The sequence below is a fragment of the Ornithorhynchus anatinus genome, chromosome 5 (genome assembly GCF_004115215.2).
Source record: "Ornithorhynchus anatinus isolate Pmale09 chromosome 5, mOrnAna1.pri.v4, whole genome shotgun sequence".
Classification (NCBI taxonomy): Eukaryota; Metazoa; Chordata; class Mammalia; order Monotremata; family Ornithorhynchidae; genus Ornithorhynchus; species Ornithorhynchus anatinus.
Window position 1 is genome coordinate 85,855,147 of NC_041732.1, and position 23,834 is coordinate 85,878,980.

Consider the following 23,834-nt stretch of genomic DNA (forward strand, 5'->3'; position numbering starts at 1 on the left):
CATTACGTTAGAGTTGGTAGGCACGATCCCTCTCCACAAGGACCTTACACTTTGGAGGGGCGAAGGCAAAGACTGGGATGGCCTGGACTCGGAAAGAATGCATCATATGTGCACTTGTGCTCCGCTTCTAAAGTCAGCAATACTTCAAGTAGAAGATAAATTTTTCTTGATCTGAGATTGCTAAAGTCTTCCTTGAAAACAGAACATGCAAAAATTGCTGCCTAATCTTCCATTTTGCCACTGCTCTTTTCAATGGTTTACATCCATTCTCAGGATGAGCTAGAAGGAAGGATAACTGTACACTGGACTGATATCTTTGTTCAGGAGTGGTATCATCCAGTAATTGACAGGAGTTTGGGAAGTCTGCCCATCTTGCACTCTTTCCAAAAAGAGCACAACATAAAGGGGTGTGGTGAGTGGATCACCCTGCCGGATCATGTCCAGTGATATACACAAAGTGTTTCACAGCCCAGAAAACAACCATCCTTGCCTAATCCCAGCTCCGCCACTTGTCTGATGTGTGGCCTTGAGCAAGTCACTTCGCTTCTCTGTGCCTCAGTTACCTCAGCAGGAAAATGGGGATTGAAACTGTGAACCTTACATGGGACATTGACTGTGTCCAACTTGATTTGCTTGTATCCACCCCAGTGCTTAGTACAATGCCTGTCACATAGTAAGCGCTTAACAAATACCATCATTATTATTAATGATGATAAGCAGAGAAGCAGCATAGCTCAGTGGAAAGAGCACGGGTTTAGGAGTCAGAGGTTATGGGTTCTAATCCCGGCTCTGCCATCCGTCAGCTGTATGACTTTGGGCAAGACACTTGACTTCTCAGTGCCTCAGTTACCTCATCTGTAAAATGGGGATTAAGACTGTGAGCTCCATGTGGGACAACCTGATTACCTTGTAGCTACCCCAGCACTTAGAATAGTGCTCGGCACATAGTAAGTGCTTAACAAATACCAACATTATCATTATTATTATTATCATCATTCTCATCTGTTTAACCCCTTGAAGCATTTACAAAAGGTCTGAGGTACCCAGACCTCTAATACTGCCAGTAGTCTCATGTTTATTCTGGCCACTTCTGGGAAAATGGCTGCTCTTGGATGAGCTGTGTCTGACCAGCAACTGTCTGTTTTAATAATAATAATGATGATGATATTTGTTAAGCGCTTCCTATGTGCAAAGCACTGTTCTAAGCGCTGAGGTAGTGCAAGGTAATCAGGGTGTCCCACGTAGGGCTCACAGATTTCATCCCCATTTTACAGATGAGGGAACTGAGGCCTGGAGAAGTTAAGTGACTTGCCCAAAGTCACACAGCTGACAAGTGGCAGAAGTGAGTATGCGTGTGCTCTGGAGATGAACAGTAAAATAAATTATGGACAGGTACAAAAGTGCTGTGAGGTTTAGAGTGGGATTAATGAAGAATACAAACCCAAGTGCAAGGGTGATGCAGAAGGGAGTGGGAGAAGGGGAAATGAAATCTTATTAGGGGAAGACCTCTGGGAGGAGATGTGATTTCCAGAAGTCTTTGAAGGTGGGGAGAGTGATCATCTATGAGATATGAAGGAGAAAGGAGTTCCAGGACAGAGGTAGGATGTGGGCAAGGGGGTGAGATGGATGATATTGAGGTACAGTGAGTAGATTGGCACTAGAGGAGCAAAGTGAGGTGTTGGGTTGTAGTAGGAAATCAGCAAGGGAAGATATGAGGGGCAAGGTGACGGAGTGCTTTAAAGCCAATGGTAAGGAGCTTCTGTTTGATGTGGCGGGGGATAGTCAACTACTGGATGTTCCTGAGGAGTAAGAAAATATGGACTAAACTCATTTTAGAAACACGATCCGGGTAGCAGAGAGAAGTATTGACTTGAGTGGGGAGAGACAGGGAGCAAGGAGGTCAGCAAGGAGGCTGATGCAATAGTAAAGGCAGGATAAATGTTTGGACCAGTGTAGTAGCAGTTTGGATGGAGAGGAAAGGGTGGATTTTAGCAATGCTCTGAAGGTAGAACTGACAGGATTCGGTGACGGATTGAATTTATGGGTTGAATGAGAGAGTCGAGTAGAGGATAATGCCAAGATTACGGACTTGTGAGACAGGGATGTCGGTGGTGGTGTAGGCAGCTACAGTGATGGAAAAGTCACAGGGAGGACAGGGTTTGGCTGAGAATGTGAAGAGTTCTGTTTTGGACATGTTAAAGTTGAAGCTTCATCAGGACATCCAAGACAGGTTCTGAAAACAAAAGGAAACACAAGCCTGGAAAGGAGGAAAGAGCTGATGGCTGGAGATCTACATTTGAGAATCATCTGCATAGAACTGGTTGTTGAAGCTACGAAAGGAATGAGTTCTCCAAGAGAAGGGGTGTAGATGGAGAACAGAAGTGGAACCAGAACTGAGCCTTGAGGGGGTCCCCATAGACAGGGGGTGGGAAGCAGAGGAGGAGCCCATGGAAGAGACTCTAAGAAGTGGAAAGCAGAGGAGGAGACCATGGAAGAGACTCTAAGAAGTCTCTGCAAAAGCCACTGAAGTCTGAGTTCTCTCAAAGATGAGCAGCGGCCAGTTTCGACGCTGGCCAAGACACCACTGAATGACAATTATAGTATTAATTCCTTGCTATCTACCAAGCACTGTACTAAGCACTGAGGTAGATACAAGATAGTCATGTAGGAGTAGAAGTAGTAGAGGTATTCATTAAGTGATTATGGTGTAGAGCACTGTATTAAACACTGGGAAGCAATACAAGGGGGGAAGTCACACATGGTCTCTAGCCTTTCAGAAGTTCACAAGTTAGACACAGTTCTTTTCCCACAATGGGGGCTCACAATTCAAAAGGAAGGAAGAACAGGTATTTAATCTCCATTGTCTTGTCTTGTCTTATGCCGTTGAGTCGTTTCCGACCCATGGCAACTTGACACATCTCTCCCAGAATGCCCCACTCTCCATCTACAATCGTTCTGGTAGTGTATCCAGGGAGCTTTCCTGGTAAAAAATATGGAAGTGGTTTACAATTGCCGCTTTCTGCGCAGTAAAAGCAAATCTCCGCCCTCGACTCTCTCCCAAGCCGCTGCTGCCCAGGGAGCTTTCCTGGTAAAAAATATGGAAGTGGTTTACAATTGCCGCTTTCTGCGCAGTAAAAGCAAATCTCCGCCCTCGACTCTCTCCCAAGCCGCTGCTGCCCAGCATGGGTGAGTTTTGACTTGTAGCAGATTGCCTTCCACTTGCCAGCCACTGGCCAAGCTAGGAATGGAATGGGTATGCCTCTGCTTGACTCTCCCTACCCATAGCCGAGACTGGTAGGGTACTGGAAACTCTCTAGGTGCGACCCTGAGAGGCAATCTCCATTGTACAGAAGAAGAAACTGAGGTATAGAGAAGTTAAGTGACTTGCCCAAGGTCAGCCAGGAAGCAGCAGCATCAAGATTACAATCCAGGTGCTCTGACTCCCCGGCCCAAGCTCCTTCCATTAGACTATGGTACTTCTCAAATGATAGCTCCCCCATCAGCATAGACAATTAAGGAATCTTGGCAAGATGGTCACAACCCTTCAGTGATCTCCTCATCCCAACTTCAAACATAAATAATGACACCTTAGGAAGAAAGTTTTGTCCATCAAGTTAAATGAAGGCATGACCACCACTCGATTTTAAACTCTTCCATTCGATGTAAGCTTCTTGAGGGCAGGAATCACATCTACCCGCTTTCTTGTCTTGTCCTCTCTCAAGGGCTTAGTACCGTGCTGGCCCACCAGAAGCACTCAATAAAAAAGATTGATCGAGTGACTCCAATTCTTACAGAAACAAGCACCATGACCAGACATGACCAGAGCTGTGAAAAGTTAAAAAGTGCCTGATAGAGGATCCAAGAGATCATCATCATTGGTAGATTTTAAGCACTTACTATGTGAAGAGCATTATACTAAGTGCTTGGAAGAGTACAGTGCAACAGAGTTGGTAGACATATAGGCAGGGAGTGGATGTGCTGATTAGACATCTGTATATGGGACACAGAAAATTCCACAGGAACTCAAGAATGCTACTATTATCAACATCTTCAGAAAGAAAGGGGAGAGAATTCAGTGCTGAAACTATCGCAGTAGATCGTTAATCCTAGCCTTAGTTCCCCGAATCGATTTCTGAAAGGCATCTTTAACCGTGACCTCCCCGAATTGAAACGCACTTCCTGAACATATCAGTTAGAGGAGAGAAGAAAATGGTTCCACACCACTTTTCCGGAACCCTGTTCTATGACATGTTAATGAAACATTATCCTTAGAGATGATCCCATTTAGCAGAGGTTGATGGATTCACCCTACCAAGTATTGGCATACTTTATGCGGTGGCCAGACTTTCCTAATAAAGGGTGACATCAACAAAGGAGGAGGAGGGGTTTTGAGGTGAAAGTCTTGTGATGCGTTCCAGGCTGACCCAGGTTCCAGGCAGGGGAAAGTCTCTTCATGCTGTCTTCTACAGCCGTCTTGCCTGCAGGCTGATGTGACAAAATGTCAGCCACTGTTCTAACAACTGCAGGAGATATAGACTAATCAGGTTGGACACAGACCCTGTCCCTTGCGAGGCTTACAGTCTTCATCCCCATTTTCAAGATAAGGTAACTGAGGCACAGAGAAGCAAAGTGGCTTACCCAAGGTCACACAGCAGGCACATGGTAGAGCCAGGATTAGAGCCTAAGAGCCTAACCAATAGGCAACACTGCTTCTAAACCCTTTTATAAAGTACCAGGCCTGGCCTAATCATAGCCAGCAATTTCCTTCCACAACACCTATCTGAATGCTTTCACTTGGCCTAATGACGCAACGATAGACAAGGAAGTTGGAAACTGAATAAGGACCGGAAGGATTTCTTCTGAGAGAATGACAGTATCTGGCACCAGAGTGGCATCAACAAGATGAAACCGAAGTTGACTGAGCAATTTTATTGCCCAACATCCTTCATGGAACTGCTATAGAAGACAGAAACCAGAAATAGGATAGTGGCCTTGTTGCTGAGACTTTGGGCGATGATGACACCAAAAGAGATAACGAAATTAGTCCCAGGCACTCCGTGTAACAAATTTAACAGTGAAGTAAGGGGAAATCTCTGCATGCATACAATATGGAAGTGATGATTAATTACACACTGGTCTTATCAGCCATAATTGAACCCACTACTTATCAATCTACCAATGATATTTATGGAGCACTTATCATGATCAGACCATTATTCTAAGAAAACTCAATGTCCCTAGCATAAATTTTTTACTCAATAGATTATTTTACTATAAACTGATAGAAAAATGCATACACACATATATCTTTGTGAATTTGTATGTGGCTTTGCATGTCTGCATCCATGTTTATCCATGGAAGTGTGTAGTTCACTGTATTTGTCTGTGACTCCTACTAGTATGCTGTCTCCACCTCTGCAGCATGAGAAGCAGAGTGACTTAGTGGAAAGAGCATGGGCTTGGGACCCAGAGGATGTAGGTTCTAAGGATTTGTCTGCTGTTTGATCTTGGGCAAGTCACTTCATTTCTCTGTGCCTCAGTTATCTCATCTGTGAAATGTGAATTCAGAATGTGAGCCCCACGTGGGATAACCTGATTACCTTGAATCTACCCCAGTGCTTATAACAGTGCTTGGTACATAGTAAGCATTTAAAAATACCATAATTATTTTTATTATTATTATAAAAGCTAATCAGGTTGGACACAGTCCCTGATCCACACGAGGCTCACAATATTAATCCCCATTTTATAAATGAGGTACCTGAGGCACAGAGATGTGACGTGACGTACCTTATGAAAGACTAGGTGTGTGATTTGTGTATTTCTCAGCATAAATACCACAATATATACTAAGTGTGGTTTTGTTTCTTTTTCTGTGTTCTGACCAAAGGATGCCTGCAGTGAGTAGCATGGAGATTAATGAGAAGCAGCATGGCCTAGTGGATAAAGCACAGGCCTGGGAGTCAGAAGGACCTGGGTTCTAGTCCAAGCTCGGATTGACTTACTGACTTGTCCGCTGTGTGACCTTAGGGAAGTCAATCAATCATATTTATTGAGTGTTGACCATGTGCATGTACTGTACTAAGCTTTTGGGAGAATACAAAGTTACAATATAAGAGAATATTCCCTGCTCAAGACAAGCTCACTGTCTAGAAGGGGAGACAGATATTAATACAAATAAATAAATTACAGATCTGTACATAAGTGCCTTGGAGCTGAGATAGGGGTGAATAAAAGGTGCAAATGCAAGTACTAGGATGATGCAGAAGGGAGCGGTAAAAGAGGAAATGAGGAGTTTAGTCAGAGAAGGCCTCTTGGAGAAAATGTGCCTTTAATAAGACTTTGAAAGAGGGGGGAGAGTAATTGTCTGTTGGATATGAAGAGGGAGGATGTGCCAGGTGAGAGGCAGGATCTTATAAAAGACATCTTGAATCACTTGTAATCACTTCTGAAATTCCCCAGGCTGTCTACATTGATCAGTCGGCCTCAGCACCATGACTGCCAAGTCCATAGTGGGACATAACTGTTCACGAAGCTAAAATTATATATGCATCATCATCCGGGAGGGCTAGAGGGTCAGCTTGGTCCTACCTAGAAGTTAGACACTGAAGCTCAAGTTCATTTTGTTACCACAGTTTGGGTCTTGTAGTATTTCAACTGCATTCTGGTTTAAATGACCTCCAAAATTCTCGCCTTAGCAAGGTTGTGTTCTTTGTGCTTCACTGGGCCAGTGTATGACTGAGTGCTAACATGGTGCCTTCCCGACCTCTGTCTTGGGCCTGCTCTGCTTTGCTTTTTCCTGAGTGGTTTCTCTGTTGCCAGGATCAATCAATTCAGTGGAACAAGAGGCCCCCAAGGCTGCCATTTCATTCCAGTCTTGCTCATGGTGTCCCGCATTATTTCATCTCCCAGAAACCTGACGTGCCTGGCCAAGAAAAGCTTCAATTTTTAACCCTTTTTCCCAGTCCCTGCTTTCGGGCACTGCTTGAGCCCGAGGTAGAGAGGATCTCAGAGCACTTTGACCTTTATAATAATAATCTTTATAATAATAATGGTGGTATTCGTTGAGCACTTACTCTATGCCAAAGCACTGTTCTAAACACTGAGGTAGATACAAGGTAATCGGATTGGTCACATTCCCTGTTCCACATGGGGCTCACAGTCTTAATCCCCAATTTACATGAGGTAACTGAGGCACAGAGAAGTGAAGTCTCTTGCCCAAGGTCACAGAGCAAATATATGGCAGTGTCGGTATTAGAACCCATGTCCTCTGACTCCCAGGGCTCGTACACTTTCCACTAGACCACTCAACACTCCCTCCCCACCCCCATCATTTGCTTCCTTGGGATCTCCTAGTTTCTTCATTTCCAAAGACAAAGCTCTTCTCTCTTGCCATCCACGTCACCCACCAACCACCTTTCATTACTTTTTATTCCAGAGGTCACTGGGCAACCAGCATGCCAGATGCAGAATAACAGTCAATTGTATTTATTAAGGGCTTATTATGTGCAGAGCACTATACTAAGCATTTAGGAGAGTACAATATAACAATATAACAAACACATTCTCTGCTCACAACGAGTTTACAGTCTAGATACCACACTGAGGTTCATCAGTCCAGACTGGACAATCTTGTCATCTCTGGCACTGCTCTAGGACAAAGTCTGTGCGCAGTGACATCAACAGAAAGATTGCTCAAGGAAAGTTTTTCCACATACCATGAACCCAAGTTCTGTCTAGAGCATCAGAAGAGGAATTCCTTTGAGAAGAGATTTCTGTGTTTGAGAAGAGATTACTGCACACAGAGCACGGGACTGGGAGTCAGAAGAACATGAGTTCTAATCCTGACTCTGCCATTTGTCTACTGTGTGACCTTGGGCAAGTCACTTCACTTCTCTGTGCCTCAGTTACCTCATCTGTAAAATGGGTACTAAGACTGTGATCCCCATGTGGGACAGACTGTGTCCAACTCAATTTGCTTATATCCAGCCCAGCACTTGGTACAGTGACTGACACATGGTAAGCAGTTAACGAATACCATTATTATTATTATGTTGCCTTCATACTATCAGCACATGAAAGAAGAAACTTGCTCATCATGCAGGACTCTCTGATGGAATGGGAATTAAGAGGAAGGGTCTGAGAAACATGTGGAAGTTTGAATTTCTTTAGTTATAAAAGACATTATGATGATGATGATGGTATTTGTTAAGGGCTTACTATGTGCCAGGCACAGTATTAAGTGCTGGGGTGGATACAAGCAAATCAAGTAGGAAACAGTCCCTGTTCCATGTAGAGCTCATTCATTCATTCAATAGCATTTATTGAGTGCTTACTATGTGCAGAGCACTGTACTAAGCACTTGGAATGTACAAATCGGACACAATCTCAATCCCAATTTAACAGTTGAGGTAACTAAGTCCCCTTTTCCTCAGCTCCCCGTGCCTTCTGCATCACCTAAACTCAGTCCCGTTGCTGCGCGCCAACCACCCCCCACCCCCCAGCCCACAGCACTTATGCATATGTGTATATATATCATTTTTTTATATATATCGATAGCTGTTTACCCTTGTTTTGGTGTCTGTCTACCCCCACATCTCCCACCCCAGACTGTAGGCCTGTTATGGGCAGCGATTGTCTCTCTTCATTGTTGTATCGTACTTTCCAAGCACTTAGTACGGTGGTCTGCACACAGCAAGTGCTCAATAAATATGACTGAATGAATGAACTTGGCCAGAGTCACACAGCAGACAAGTGGCGGAGCTGGGATTAGAACCTATGACCTTCTGATTCCCAGGCTTTTGCTCTGTCCACTATGCTAGACTTTGTAGCAAAGGTGTGTGTCAACCAGATTATGAATTAAGGAAATAGACTGCAAGCTCATTGTGGGCAGGGAATGCATCTGTTCTATTGTTCTCTTCCAAGTGCTAAATACAGTGCTCTGCACACAATAAGCACTCAATAAATACAATTGACTAACTGACTAAATGACTGGACAGTCCTGTTTTCCAAGTGGGCCAATGTACTTTCCCAAGCGCTTAAAATAGCGCTTTGCACACAGTAAGCAGTCAGTAAATTCGATTCACTGAAGGAATGAACACCTTTCACGTGATCACTTTTCTTTTGGCTGCTCTCAACTTTCCTTCCTCTTGTTTGTAAGTGCCTTACTCTCGTCATCTCTGCCAAATGTCAGAGCAGTGTTCCTCACAGAGTAAGCACTCAATAAACACCACTGATGGATTGATTGGTTGAAGCAAGACCCAGGGCGAGGCTCCCAGCTTCCATGTGCTTTCTTAAGGGTGGCAGGAAGCGCATCCATTCATTTCATTTGCCTAGAGAACAAAAGTGGTCTTATAAGATTTGTAAATGGTCTAGAAGGATACTGACAGTGTACACCCACCACTTTCAGGACACTCCAAAATAAAAACACGCAGAACCAAATTCAAGCCAAAAAAAAAACAAAAAAAAACGGCATTCTTTGGCCTGGTCAATCTCCATAAAACTCAAGAAAGTCAGTCAGACTCTGGTCTGATGAGTTCTTCTGCATGGCTAAAGCTCTGAGGCATCTAATTAACATGAAAGAATCAATCAATGTCCCCGGAGGGAAACAGAGGCAAAATTAAGTTGCCTTTTAAACACAAAAAATCATGCTTAACAGACTGTCTGTATCTTTTCCTTTCCCAGTAAGACATTCCTTTTCTTTGCTCCAGACCAGATTCAATTCCCAGTGCCTGGTTGTAAAACAAACATATTTCAGCATCCACGATGGAATAATAAATCTGTCTCTTTCTTTTCTCTATCTCGCAGTGTGATGCAAGACAAAATGGAAATAAATGTGCTCATGCAGCAAGAAACTCACACGTGCACACACGCACGATCACATATGTGTAGAAATGTGGGAGAGTGTTATTGAAATGATCTTCTGCTTGAAGAAATGCATAACTCTGATTGTGAGACAAGCTCTAATTAGCAATAAACATCTTTGATAGTGCTGGGAAGCTGGTCCCACAGGGGTGAAAGTGAAAGGTGAAAGTGATTCTGAGAGAAAGCCATTCCACCTAAGGGAAAGAAGAAGGGCCTGGGAGTGAGAGCACCTGGGTTCTGATTCTAACTCCACCACATTCCTGCTGTGACCTTGGGCAAGTCAAGTCACTTCTCTGTGCCTCAGTTCCATTGCCTGCAAAGTGAAGATTCAATATCTGTTCTTTCTTCTACTTAGTCTGTAAGCCCCATGGGGGACCTGATTATCTGATTATGCCAGAGCTTACTACAGTGCTTGGCACAGAGTAAGCACTTAACAAATACCACAGTTATTATTATGCTTGTCACAGGTCACATGGAACCAGGTACTTAAACAGTGCCGGATGGCCCATAAAAAAGAATATGGTGGTCCCAGATGCCTATTGAAAAATGGAGAAACCATCATGCCCCTGTGCTTGCAGCCCCTCACTTACATACATATCTAGTAAGTGCTGTGGGGCTGAGAGGGGGGATAAATAAAGGGAGAAAATCAGGGTGATGCAGAAGGGACTTGGAGAAGAGGAAAGCAAGGCTTAGTCAGGGAAGGCCTCTTGGAGGAGATGTGCTTTCAATAAGGCTTTGAGATGGGAGAGTTATCATCGGTCGGAAATGAAGAGGAAGGGCGTTCCAGGCCAGAGACGGGATTTAGGCAAGAGATTGGCCGTGAGATAGACGGGAATCAGGCACAGTGCGATGGTTGGCGTTAGAGGAGCTAAGTGTGTGGGCTTCACTTGGGAATCGGAGGAGGAGGCTATAGGGAAACCGAGTCACATGACATAACAACTCCAAATCTCTTCTTTGTTAGGGCACACTGCCTCAGTCATTCTTAAACCAAATGTTTACTGGGCCTGGTGCTGTACAGAGGTTTAACCAAAATGACACATCTTACACCCATGGAGTAATTATAGTCTACAGCCACAGTGCCGGTCCTGAAGGAAAGGGATTGCGTCTACTAAGTCTATTGCCTGCTCACAGATGCTCAGCTCAATGCTCTGCACACAGTAAAAAAACATTCAACAAACAGCAGTGACTGATCATAGACACCCGCAAACATCAAAGGGAAATAAACTCCTGGTTTTATGTTTGACACATGCAGCCTCCGTAGGTAATAATAATAATAATGGTACTTGTTAAGCGCTTATTATGTGCCAAACACTGTTCTAAGTGCTGGGGTAGATACAAGGTAATGAGGTTGTCCCAAGTGGTGCTCACAGTCTTAATTCCCATTTTACAGATGAAGTAACTGAGACACAGAGAAGTTAAGTCACTTGCCCAAAATCACACAGCTGACAAGTGACAGAACCATCATTAGAATCCACGATCTTTGACTCCCAAGCCCTTAGACCCGAAGCCACTGTCAAAACAGTTGGCTTATGGCAATTCAAGCAATGACTGGGAGTTTTCTACCCCTTGCTCTTCCTCAAATTTGGTGAGTTAAGAGAAGCTTCCCCCAAATGTACATCAGACATTTCGAGCATTAAACACTTTTTTCTTGTTCTGCCAGGAACATCTGTTTCCAATTCTAAAAACTGTGAATATCCCCATCAACAGTCTCTCCTACTGTTGCTTAGCCAGAAACGTGTTTGCCTTTGGAGAGTTTCAGATATTGCCAAGAGGAGGTTTAAGGCTGAAAACTGAGGTGACTCACATCCCCTCCAAGAGGCCTTCCCCGACTAAGCCCTCTTTTCCCCTGCTCCCTCTCCCTTCAGTGTCACCTCTGCACTTTGTTCTGTCCCCTTTAAGCCTTTGAAGTAACAAAGGGCATGTGAATGACCTTAGTTTCCAGCCTAAACCTCCACTTCCACCTCCCCCCCTTCACAAACACACTTATCTACATAGCTGTAATTTATTTTAACATCTGTCCCTCCTTTAGACTGGAAGCTCCTCGTACTATACTATCTCAATTGTTTAGTACAGCGTACTGTACACCGTAAGCATTCACTGTATACTTGCCTTATTCTGTCGTCGCCTCTGACCCATAGGGACATCAGGGACACATCTCTCCCAGAACGCCCCACCTCCATCTGCAATCACTCTGGTAGTGGATTCATAGAGCTTCCGTGGTGAAAATACAGAAGTGGTTCACCATGGCCTCCTTCCGTGCAGTAAACTTGAGTCTCCATCACTGATTCTCTCCCATGCCGCCGCTACCCAGCACGGGGGAGTTTTTTCTTGTAGCAGATTTTGCCTTCCACTGGCTAGCCACTGCCCAAGCTAGGAATGGAATGGATATGCCTCTGCTTGACTCTCTCTCCTGTAGTCGAGGCTGGAAGAGTACTGGAAACTCTCCAGGTGCAATCCTGAGAACGTCACTAAATGTTACTCCTCGATTAATTGATTGAGAGGTATTCCTGACCTTGGGGGCAGAATGGGAGTCAAGAAGAAGAGAAGCCCCACAGTGTTTCCTAGGGTACAAAGGAGCAGCTTTTTTCCTTATGTAGCACCCCTAAGTAATTTTGGGGAATTGTTCAGCTTCTCTTGCTGATGGCAGCAGGTCACGAAGCTGCTTAGTCCATGGATTGTTGTAAAAAAGACTAAGTGTCTAGTGAGTCCATTTTCTCCCATGGAGAGGATAATAACTGCTGCCAGTTGTGCAGATGGATTAGTGCTGTATCCCAGCTGAAAACTGAGGATCAGTTGCTGAGGAGAAACTTGTCCGACACACTACTAATAACAGTGATAACGATACTTGTGGCATTTGTTAAGCGCTTAACAAGTGCCAGGCACTCTTCTAAGCACCGAGGTAGATAGCAGCTAATCAGGTTGGACACAGGCAAGAAGAGAGTTCCCTTTAAGCAAAAGCTTCATATGGGGACATTGACAAGGAGGTAAAAGAGACAATAGCTCCAGATGGTGCGAACATTAAGCACAACATGCAACAACCTTTTCGTGTGGCCACTGCGGCGAGGGTCGTGGCATACCATACACAGCCATACACATGCTCATAGATGTCCTTCAGATGCAAAGGACAACTCTGGATACTCAAAACCCAGCAAACATTCAATAAATACCATTACTGCTCAGCTCTACCTGTACTCCACAACAACAACTGACACATTGGTGTGTCATTTACCAGCTGACTTCTCCTTTCTTGCAGATTCCATCCAGCAGCTGTATCTGGGGGTTGCATCTCGTTTGCTTGTGAGGAAATAAATTGAGTGTGGATGTATGTGTGTGTGTTGGGGTGTACTTGGACCCCCTTATATTCAAAAGGAGGCTTTGGGTACTAAAGTGTTCAGGAGGCCAACGTCAATAAACACGAGCCCTGCCCTCAGTGACCTCACAGTCTATCTAAGGTAGCTCACAATTTAATCCAAGCAGCTTCTAGCTCTTCAGCTCTCTCTCCAAATGCTCCTGGCCCTTGCTGGCCAAGTTAATAAACTGACTTCCCTGAAAGCGGGGATCCTGTCAACTCCATTTTACTGGCTCAAGAGCTTAGCACAATACTCTGAACACAGGAAGCGCTGAGTACCTATCACTGAACTTAATGGATTGTCCCATTCACCGGGTTTAGTCTGCCCTTCAGCGCCAGGCCAGAATCACTGCCTACCACCAAAACCATAAGAAGCCATGGCCCTGCTGAAATGTGCTACATATACAAAGGGTACTGTGATGAAACCCAGACAACATGGAGCTGAGGGCTCTCTAGTTCATGCATCCGGCTCTGCTTCCTCTAATCCTAAAGGAGACTTTTCTTGCAGAGAATGGGATTTGCAGGACTGCACTGCACACCAGTGGCAGAAAGGAGTGTTTACAAGTCTTTCTGCATTCCCTTTTCACGTTCACTCCACCACAAACAACCTCAGCTTTGAACAGACCCATGCCTCCTCCATGACGTGTGGAGAAGAGGACTGCAATCCCAGGGTCCTGAGAACATGCTATGACTTCATCCACTAAATGTTTCCCCTGAAAATGACAAAGGCAATAGGATTCCTTAGCACTGTGGTGATTAGCAAACTATAGTCTTCCGCTTTTAACCTCACGAGGGACAACCTTCCCTTCTGATAGGGCTCTGTGAGGATTAAGAGACTTGGCTTGTCAGAGCGAGGATTGAGAGCTCCTTCTGAGCAGGGAAGATGTCTACCAATCTGTAATATCCCGAGTGCTTACTACAGTGTTCTGCCCAAAGTAAGAGCTCAACGAATACTGCTGATTGATTGACTGACTGATAATATGAGTAATTGCTTAGACATTATCTTTAGATAGTCTCTGCAACTCATTCTCATTTCTTTGGCAGGGCCAGAAGGCTTCATCACCTCTCAGAGTCGGAAATCAATCATTTAATCAGTGATATTTATTGAGCACTTACTGTGTGCAAAACACTGTAATAAGTGCTTGGGAAAGAACAATACAAAAGTTGGCAGGTGCAAACCCTGAACACAAGAAGCTTATATTGACTGGTCTGCCGGCATGAGATAGCCATTCACATCTCGGTAATAATAATAATGAGGATAGCATTCATTAAGTCTTACTGCGTGCTAACTACTGAGGTATATACAGGGTTATCAAATCAGATACAGTCTCTAGACCACACAGGATTCACAACGTATCTCGTGTCCATTTTACAGATGAGGAAATGGAGGCCCAGAGAGGTTAAGTGACTGGCCGAGGCTATCCGGCACACCAGTGACAAAACTGGGTCTAGAACACGGGTCACCTGACAGCCAGGCCCATGCCCTTCTCACTAAAATATGCCTCCTGTTGTCCAGATCATGGGGAAGAAGCTGAAGGGATCAGGAACCATGAGGAAGCCAGTGGACAGTCTGCCGGCACCTGCTCCATATGACACCAGCTTCATCTTTCCAACTGAAAGACAGGTGGGGACTAGTAGAAAGAACACCAGGAGTGGGAGCCAGAATATCACGTTCTACCCTTGCCCTATCCACCAGCCTGCTGTGTGATCGGAAACAAGTCATTTAACTTCTCTGTGTATCAGCTTCCTCATCTGTAAAATAGGGATAAAATATCCTTTCAGTCAATCTATCAGTGGTGGTTACTGAGGGCTTACAGTGTGCAGAGCACGGTACTAAACACTTAGGAGAGTACAACATAAGAATATAACCAACTCATTCCCTGCCCACAGTGAGCTTACAGTCTAGTGGGGAGATAGACATTAATATAGATAAATTACAAAAAGGTATATCAGAGCTATGGGGCTAGGAGGGGGTGATGAATAAAGGGAGCAAGTCAGGGCAAAACAGGAGTGGAAGAAAAGAAAAAGAGGGTTTAGTCAGCAAAAGCTTTTTAGAAGAAATGTGACCAGCAAGGTTTTGAAAGCTGGGGGAGAGTAACTGTCTGTCAGATATGGCGAGGCAGGGCATTCCAGGACAGAGGGAGGACATGGGCAAGAGGTCGCCGGCGAGATAGACGAGATCGAGGAACACTGAGAAGGTTGGCAATAGAGGAGCAAAGTGTGCAGGCTGGGTTGTAGTAAGGGAGTAGCAAGGTGAGGTAGGAGGGGGCAAGGTGAATAAGTGTTTTAAAGCCAATGGTGAGGAGTTTTTGTTCGCTGCAGAGGTGGATGGGCAACCACTGGAGTTTCTTGAGGAGTGGAGAAACTTGGATTGAAGTGGAGTGAACAGAGTGAAGTGTGGAGTGACGGGGGGCAGGGAGATCAGCACGGAGTCTGATAAAGTAATCAAGGTAAGCTGGTTAAACACTTATATTAACGTGGATTAATCCTCCTTCTTAGACTGTGAACCCTGTGTGAAGCAGGGATTGTGCCCGATCTAATTATCTTGTGTCTATCCAAGAGCTTGGCACCTAGCGAGCACTAATAAAAGCCATCGTTGTTATTGAACCCCCGTGGGTGGGTTGGTTGGGGAAAAGTAAATATCATAAGCCTGATCATCTGATCAGTCTACCTTTGCTCCTTCCCACCCAGGTCATACTTCCCATCAAGTTTTGCTCCTGCCCTCTGGCATTTGCTTCAACGCTTACTATGTGCTAGGCACTGTCTAAATGCTGGGGTAGATAAAAGATAATCAGGTTGAATTCAGTCCATGTCTCTCATGAGGCACACAGTCTCAATCCCCATTTTACAGATGAGGTAACTAAGGCAGAGAAAGGAACCGACTTGTCCAAGGTCATGCAGCAGACTAATGAAGGAGCTGGGATTAGAACTCAGGTTCTTCTGGCTCCCAGGCCCTTACTATATCTACTAGACCACACTGCTTCTTGTGCCTTGGACCACTGCTGTGACTTCTTAGGCTTCCCCTCTGAGGCATTTCAACTTGTGGGGCGGCAGAGACAACCAAACCCAGCTCTAACTCCAGCTGGCGGGGCAGTCCTCAGAGAGGTTAGGACAGAGATTCCATCTTTTGGATCATCTTTCATAGGATTTGAAGGAGCAAAGCATGGTATTTAGTTGCAAAGTGGTTGACAAAGACCCCAACCTCTTCCCACCCATCAATGCTTACCATTTAATGAGGTCATCTCTCTTGCTACCAGCCTTTTGGCTCACACCCTCCCTCTTACCTGGAACTTCTTCTTGTTTCAATTTCCACTTGCGCATACTCTGCCACTTCCCCTAGCTCACTTATTCTAATGACGATAATGATGGTGACAGTATTTGTAAAGCGCTTACTATGTGCCAGGCACTGTTCTAAGCGCTGGAGTAGATACCAGGTAATCAGGTTGTCCAACGGTGGACAGTCTTAATCCCCATTTTAGAAATGAGGGAACTGAGGCAAAGAGAATTTAAGTGACTTGTCCAAAGTCACCCAGCTGATAGTGGAGGAGCCGAGATAAGAACCCACAAATTCTGACTCCCAAGCCCTTGCTCCTTCCACTAAGCCACTCTGCTTCTAATACCGGTCTCCCCACTAGACTATAGGCTCCTTTAGGACAGGCATCCTGTCTTCCAAGTCTATTGTACTACATTCTCCCAAGCACTTCATCCAATGCTCTCCACACAGTAAGTGCTCCGTAAATACCCTAGAATGATTATTTTGCATCTGGCAGTCCACCGGTCTCCCCATCTTCAAAGCTGTTCTAAAATCGTATCTCTTCCATGAGGCCAATCTTTCCCCCTCTAGACTATAAACTCTTTGGAGGCAGGGAATATGTCTCTTCATTGTCATACTGTTCTCTTCCAAGTTTAGTACACTGCTCTGCACATAGTAAATGCTCAATAAATACGATTGAATGAATGAGACAGTGACTCTCCCTCTGCTTCAAAGTCTTATCAAAGGTGTATTTCCTCCAAGAGGTCTTCCTTAACTAAGCCCTTCTTTCCTCCTCTCCCACTCCTTTCTGCGCTGCCCTAACTTACTCCCTTTATTCATCTCCGACCAACCCCACAACATTTATGTACACATCTGTAATGTATGTATATTTATGTCTGAGTCCCCCCTCTTTATTGTAAGATCGTTATGGGCAGGGACTGTGTCTGTTCTATTGTTATATTGTACTCTCCCAAGAGCTTAGTACAGTGCTCTGCACACAGTAAGTGCTCAATAAATGTAATCAACTGCTTTTCCACCCTATTTCCCCCTTACTGCCACTCCAGTGCTCCTGTGTCAGTGCATTTGGGTGCTCATCTGTGGGGCATTTAATAATAATGATAGCAATTATGGTAATTGTTAAACACTTACTCTGTTCCAGACACTGTTCTAAGCTCTGGGGTGGATACAAGCAAATCGAGTTGCACACAGTTCCTGTCCCACATGGGGCTCACAGTCTCAATCCCCCATTTTACAGATGAAGTAACTGAGGCCCAGAAAAGTGAAGTGAATTGCCCAAGGTCACACAACAGACAAGTGGCAGAGCCGGGATTAGAAGCCATGACCCTCTGACTCCTAGGCCCATGCTCTATCCACTATGCCAGGCTACTTCTCATTTATGTTCATTTCTTGCTTTCTGTATATGCACATGCTACTTCCCCTTCCCTGAATTTATTTTAGTGTCTCCTTTCCCTGCAAGATTACTAGTTTTTTGAAAGAAAGGAACATGTCTGTTAACTCTACTGTACTCCCCCATGGGCTTACTATAGTGTCCTGCACAGAACAAGTGCTCAATAAATACTATTAACTGATGGTTGATGGGCATTCTCTCTGTCCTTATGATAGGAATTGGAACAAACACAACCAAGCCTTTCCCCCTCTAGACTGTAAGCTCTGTGTGAGTAGGGAACATGTCTGTTATATTGTACACCCCCAAGCGTACAATATACACCCTCTGCACAAAGTAAGCACTCAATAAATACGATTGAATTGAATTCAAGAAAGGTCAGATCCTCAACCCTCCCTGAGGCTTTGGGTCAACTCATTATGTAATGCATCTTCATTACATTTTTTAACAAGCAAAATGCTGGTCTAGGGATACAAAAATCAACAACTTCCAAAGAGCACTTAGCCAAAACGAAACACTGGAACCGAATCGAAGAGCTGAAACTGCAGCTGTTCTCATCCGATCATGCTCCTTTAATACTAAAACAAACAACACAGCATTTAAATAGCTATTTTTGAGTTTATCACATGAATCTTCGCACAATCATCTCTTAATATGGAATCGTTGAAACGGGATATGTAGAATTACGAACAATAAAAAGAAAATTATGGGGTAAATTCCTCAGTAGATCACTTCCTGCTTAAAGACTAAACAAGAAATTTGTATTTTAAATGTAGATAACTTTAGGAGTTTTATTGAAACAATTGTGGGAGTTGGCAGCTCTATCTGTAATTGAACTGCTGTTCAGCTTCCAAGAGGCTACATTACAGATGGCCTATTCTCCAGCAATGATTTCATAATGCTGCTTGGGGGAAAACACTATTGGATTTAGTTTCTTCTCTTTCAAACAAAAATTTTTAAATTCTTCAAGATTAGTGGTTAGGAAACTTGTGGGAATATCTGTTTCACTTTCAAAATAAATGAGGATATAAAACCAAGAACATTCAAGGAGACCTGGGTTCTAATTCCTAGGAAGTAGCACAGTCTAGTGGAGAGAGCACCAGTCTGAAAGTCAGAAGGAACTGGGTCCTAATTCTGGCTCTGCCACTTATCTGCTGTGTAACCTTGGGCAAGTTACTTCACTTCCCTGTGCCTTGGTTACCTCATCTGTAAAATGGAGATTAATACTCTGATCCCCATGTGGGACATGGATTGTATCCAACCTTATTGGCTTCTAGGTACCCCAGCACGTAGTACAGTGTCTGGCACATAGTAAGCACATAGGGAATACCATTAAAGCCTCCACCCACTTAAAAAACTGTGCTCTGCACATAGTATGCACTCAATAGATATATCACTGATTGATTGTGATCACTAAATGAGACAATGACTGTGTCCGATCTGATTATGTCTACTCCATTGCTTAATAGTACAGAGTTTGGCAGATAGTAAACACTTAAGTATCACAGTGACTATTAATAAAGCAATATGGTGTAGTGGATAGTGCACGGAACTGGAAGCCAGAAAGTTACGGGTTCCAATTCCGGCTCCCCCTCTTGTCTGTTGTGTGACCTTGGACAAGACACTTCACTTCTCTGTGCCTCAGTTTCCTCATCTGTAAAATGGGGAATGACTTTGAGCCTCATGTTGGACAGGGACTGTGTCCAACCCAATTTGTGTGTATCCACCCCAGCACTTGGTACAGTGCCTGGCACATTGAAAGCACTTAACAAATACCATTCTTACCTATTCTCTCTCCCCTTTAGACTGTGAGCCCCTATGGGGCAAGAACTCTATCTGATCTGAATACACTGTACTGACCCCTGTGCTTAATACAGTGCTTGGCACAGAGTAAACACATAACAAGTACCACAATTGTTATTCTGATTATTATTGTTACTCATTACTATAACATGCAGGGACAGTAGGCAAATCTACCCCAGAATGCAGGAATGTGTAAGCAGGTTGGGCTAGACTGTGCCACAGAGAGTGTCTCATCTCCAAATAAACCAAACCCCTTCAGCTGAGCTTTTTAGAATAGATATTGATAATGACTACTGATAGTGTTCAACTAGCAACATGCCAACATGCCATTTTGAAATCTTAAAATCCTGAAATTTTAAAGAAACCACACATGGACTAGTGGAAAGAGTGCAGGTTTGGGAGTCTGTGGACTGGGGCCCTATTGGCTCTGCCACTTGCCTGATGTGTAACCTTGGACAAGTCACTTCACTTCTCTGGGCCTCAGTTTTTTCATCTGTAAAATAAAGGATACAATACTTGTTCTCCTTCTACTTAAATTAGGAGCCTCATGTGGGACAGAGACTGTGTCAGACTTGAATGTTCTGCATCTACCTCAGCCCTTACAACAGTGCTTGACACATAGTAAGCACTTAAATACCATAATCATTATTAATCATTCCCACACTGCACCCAATATACACATCCATCATCATTATCCTAATCCTAATCAGTATCCTAATCCTCCTCGATCTCTCAGATGCCTTTGACACTGTCAACCATCCCCTTCTCCTGCCCACCTTCTCTCACCTTGGCTTCATGGACTCCGTTCTCTCCTGGTTCTCCTCCTATCTCTCTGGCCGTTCATTCTCGGTCTCCTTCGCGAGCTCCTCCTCCCCCTCCCATCCACTAATGGTAGGGGTTCCTCAAGGGTCAGTTTTTGGCCCACTTCTGTTCTCCATCTATACTCACTCCCTTGGTGAACTCATTCGCTCCCATGGCTTCAACTATCATCTCTACGCAGATGACACCCAAATCTACATCTCCTCATCCTTGTCATCCTTGACTCTGCTCTCTCCTTCACCCCACACATCCAATCCGTCACCAACACCTGCCAGTCTCATCTTCACAATGTCGCCAAAATCCATCCTTTCCTCTCCATCCAAACTGCTACCATGCTGGTACAAGCTCTCATAATTTCCCGACTGGATTATTGTGCCAGCCTCCTCTCTGATCTCCCTTCCTCCTGTCTCTCTCTCTCCCCACTCCAGTCTATTCTTCTTCCTACAGAAACGCTCTGGGCATGTCACTCCCCTCCTCAAAAACCTCCAGGAGTTGCCTATCAACCTTCACACGAAACAAAAACTCCTCACTCTTGGCTTCAAAGCTCTCCATCATCTTGCCACCTCCTATCATACCTCCCTTCTCTCTTTCTACTGCCCAACCCATACACTCCGCTCCTCTGCGTCTCACCTCCTCACGGTCCCCTGTTTGCGGCTGTCCTGCCGTCATCCCCGGCCCATGTCCTACCACTGTCCTGGAATACCCTCCCTCCTCACATCTGCCAAACTAACTTTCTTCCCCTCTTCAAAGCCCTACTGAGAGTTCATCTCCTCCAGGAGGCCTTCCAAGGCTGAGTCCCCCCTTCCTTCTGCTCCTCCTCCCCTCCCCATTTTCCCCCCTCCTACCCTCTGCTCTTCCTCCTTCCCCTCCCCACAGCACTGTGCTTATTTGTATATATTATTTATTACTCTATTTTGTTGGTGATGTGTAAATCACCATGGTTCTATTTATCTTGATGATGATGATGATGACATTTTGTTTTGTTTTGTTCAGTCTTACTTTGCTGTCTGCCTCCCCTGATTAGACTGTGACCCCATCTTTGGGCAGGGATTGTCTCCATCTGTTGCCGAATTGTACATTCCAAGTGCTTAGTACAGTGCTCTGCACATAGAGTTCAATAAATACTATTGAATGAATGAATCATTAGTGTCATCCCCAGCAGAGAAAGACTTCTATCAAGCATTTCCTAGTGGCACAGTATTTCCAGTAATGGGCTTCAGCTAATCTTCTCTACAGCTCCTGCTGACCATTCCTTCCGCAGATGGGGAAACCAAAGTGGATCAATCGACTCTGTCCATGTGCCAGATTCATTACAATCCCTGTACCTTCTCTGCTAGACACAATCACGGTTACTCCGCCCACTGGGGCCTTGACCTACTGATATGATTTCAACTGTAAAAGGAGCCATGTGGGGATCAGAACGAGTGGGTCTCCCTTGGGTGGTTTAGACAAAGCTATGAAGTGAAGAGAGCCTGTGCTTTCCTTCATGTCACAACTATCAGAAGCCTTGTTTCCAATTGAGCAGGAGAGATTGGGCCAGGGTTATGCCAGAATTCAGCAAAATAGGTGGATCTAGCTCAATGGAGATGGACCTCGTTGCCACAACTCTGCTTTCTCGACTCTGATCAGTCAGTCAGAAACGTATTTAGTGAGCACTTATTGTATGCAGAGCACTGTACTGAGCGCTTGGGAGATACAACACAACAAAGAACAGACACATTCCCTGCCCTCAGGGCATTTGTGGTCTAGAATCTTTCCCATCAACAGTTGATGCTTTGGGGCGCTGTCATCAGCCACCCCTTCTCCACCCTCACGCCTCCTCCAGCAAGCTAAGGGTCTTAAGTCTTGACTGAGGGAAGCCAGGCCGGCAGTGGAGTAGAAAGATGAGGCTGTGGAGAGGGGAGGTGAAAAAGTCAGAGAGACAGACGTCATCCAGGGGCACCCTGGCATTGTGGGCCCTGAGCTGGGTGGACGCATGATGAGTTTCACTCACTGTTCAAATGTTTCTTTGGTCTACACTATGAAGGTGTTTTGGAAAGCAGGTGTTAAATGATTCACTTGCCCCTTGAGGGAATGTGGCCTAGGAAAGATGTTTCAGTGGAAAATTCAAGGCATCAAAAGGTGCTTGCCTCAGGTCCACTCAAACAATTTAAGATGTACGCAACAGGGGAAACTAGAGTTACGCCCAAAGTCACTGGCCCTCTCTCAACACGCACCAAATTGACCACCGACAAACACCCGACTCTTCTGTATGGATCTCTTCAACTTGCATTGTCCCCAGAAGTCATGATAGAGTGAAAATGAGTGACAGCTTGGAAAAAAGGAATGTGGTTTGTTGATTTAATAGAAATGAGGATTGCTCTGTGTTCTGAACAGCCTCATCAGACAGTTTGTCTTTCAGTGGCTAAATGTTCAGTGTTCAAAGCGTGGACTGCTTCTATGTTTGTCTTCTTCTACCCAATCCCATCTCCACAGAATCTTATCTCCCAGTGCTGGGCAGGCCCTATTTACAATTCCCTTCTTCTTTGTATATATCCTTGTGCTCAGTATAGAGCTACATATGATAGTTTGCTCATTCATACTGACAACTGTTATTTCTAATAGTTCTTAAGTGCTTACTATGCCTTAAGCATTCTTACTTTGAGTACATAAAAAGGAATTCAATTAATACACAGTCTCTGACCAACAATCTGAGACAGGACAGGCATAGGTTAATAGTGATGAGCAGGAGGATGAGGAAAAAAAAAATACCTCAAGCAATGCCTACTTTATGCTTGGGCAGTCACTTAGAGTCTGAAAGGTCTGATTGTTTGACACATAGTGTTCTTTCCACAAAGTACCCAAGTGTAATATCTTCTATATCAAATAAATTCTACAAAATTAGTCAAATACAATTTTCTCATTGAAATAAAAACTGTTTTTGTTTTTTAAAAATGCATTAGTAATGAATGTAGTATCCAACTCAGATAAGTCGGTTGTGTTTTGTGGGGGGAATATGGTTGTGTTGGGGTGAGAAATATTTTATATCAGGACAAACTTTCAGGCTCTACAACAAAAGGAGGAGAGCTAGTGTAATAGCTATGACACCATTTGAAGAACCTTTTGTCTTTTCTGTCCTGCCCTATTTTCTCACCTCTTTACAAGTGGGGTGTATACCCACATACCTGCTTTGGACTCTTCTCATATGCTTCTTTCAGTTCTTGATATTTCCATTTCCATAGAGACAAATCAGATTCCAGTAGCTCAACTTCTTTTTCCAAAGACGAACGCACTCTGGAAAGTTTAAACGCAAAAACATTTTTAAATGCAGCAGATTACTTTCCTTTTCGAGTTTATAAGCT

At 44.4% G+C, this 23,834-nt stretch overlaps 1 protein-coding gene and 2 non-coding genes across 3 annotated transcripts in view; all 3 read right to left on the minus strand.

The window, feature by feature from the left end:
* The window catches only part of CCDC102B (coiled-coil domain containing 102B), a 448,125-nt gene that overhangs the window by 389,110 nt on the left and 35,181 nt on the right, over positions 1 to 23,834 (minus strand). Inside the window, exon 3 of the mRNA XM_029064699.2 lies at positions 23,658 to 23,766. Within this exon, the coding sequence (XP_028920532.1) occupies positions 23,658 to 23,766 (109 nt within the window). The remainder of the gene's footprint in view (positions 1 to 23,657; positions 23,767 to 23,834) is intronic.
* LOC114812608 lies at positions 3,197 to 3,335 on the minus strand. The gene has a single exon (XR_003760259.1). It is a non-coding gene; the product is annotated as a small nucleolar RNA SNORA7 (small nucleolar RNA).
* LOC114812542 lies at positions 12,191 to 12,330 on the minus strand. Its single transcript, XR_003760193.1, has one exon. It is a non-coding gene; the product is annotated as a small nucleolar RNA SNORA7 (small nucleolar RNA).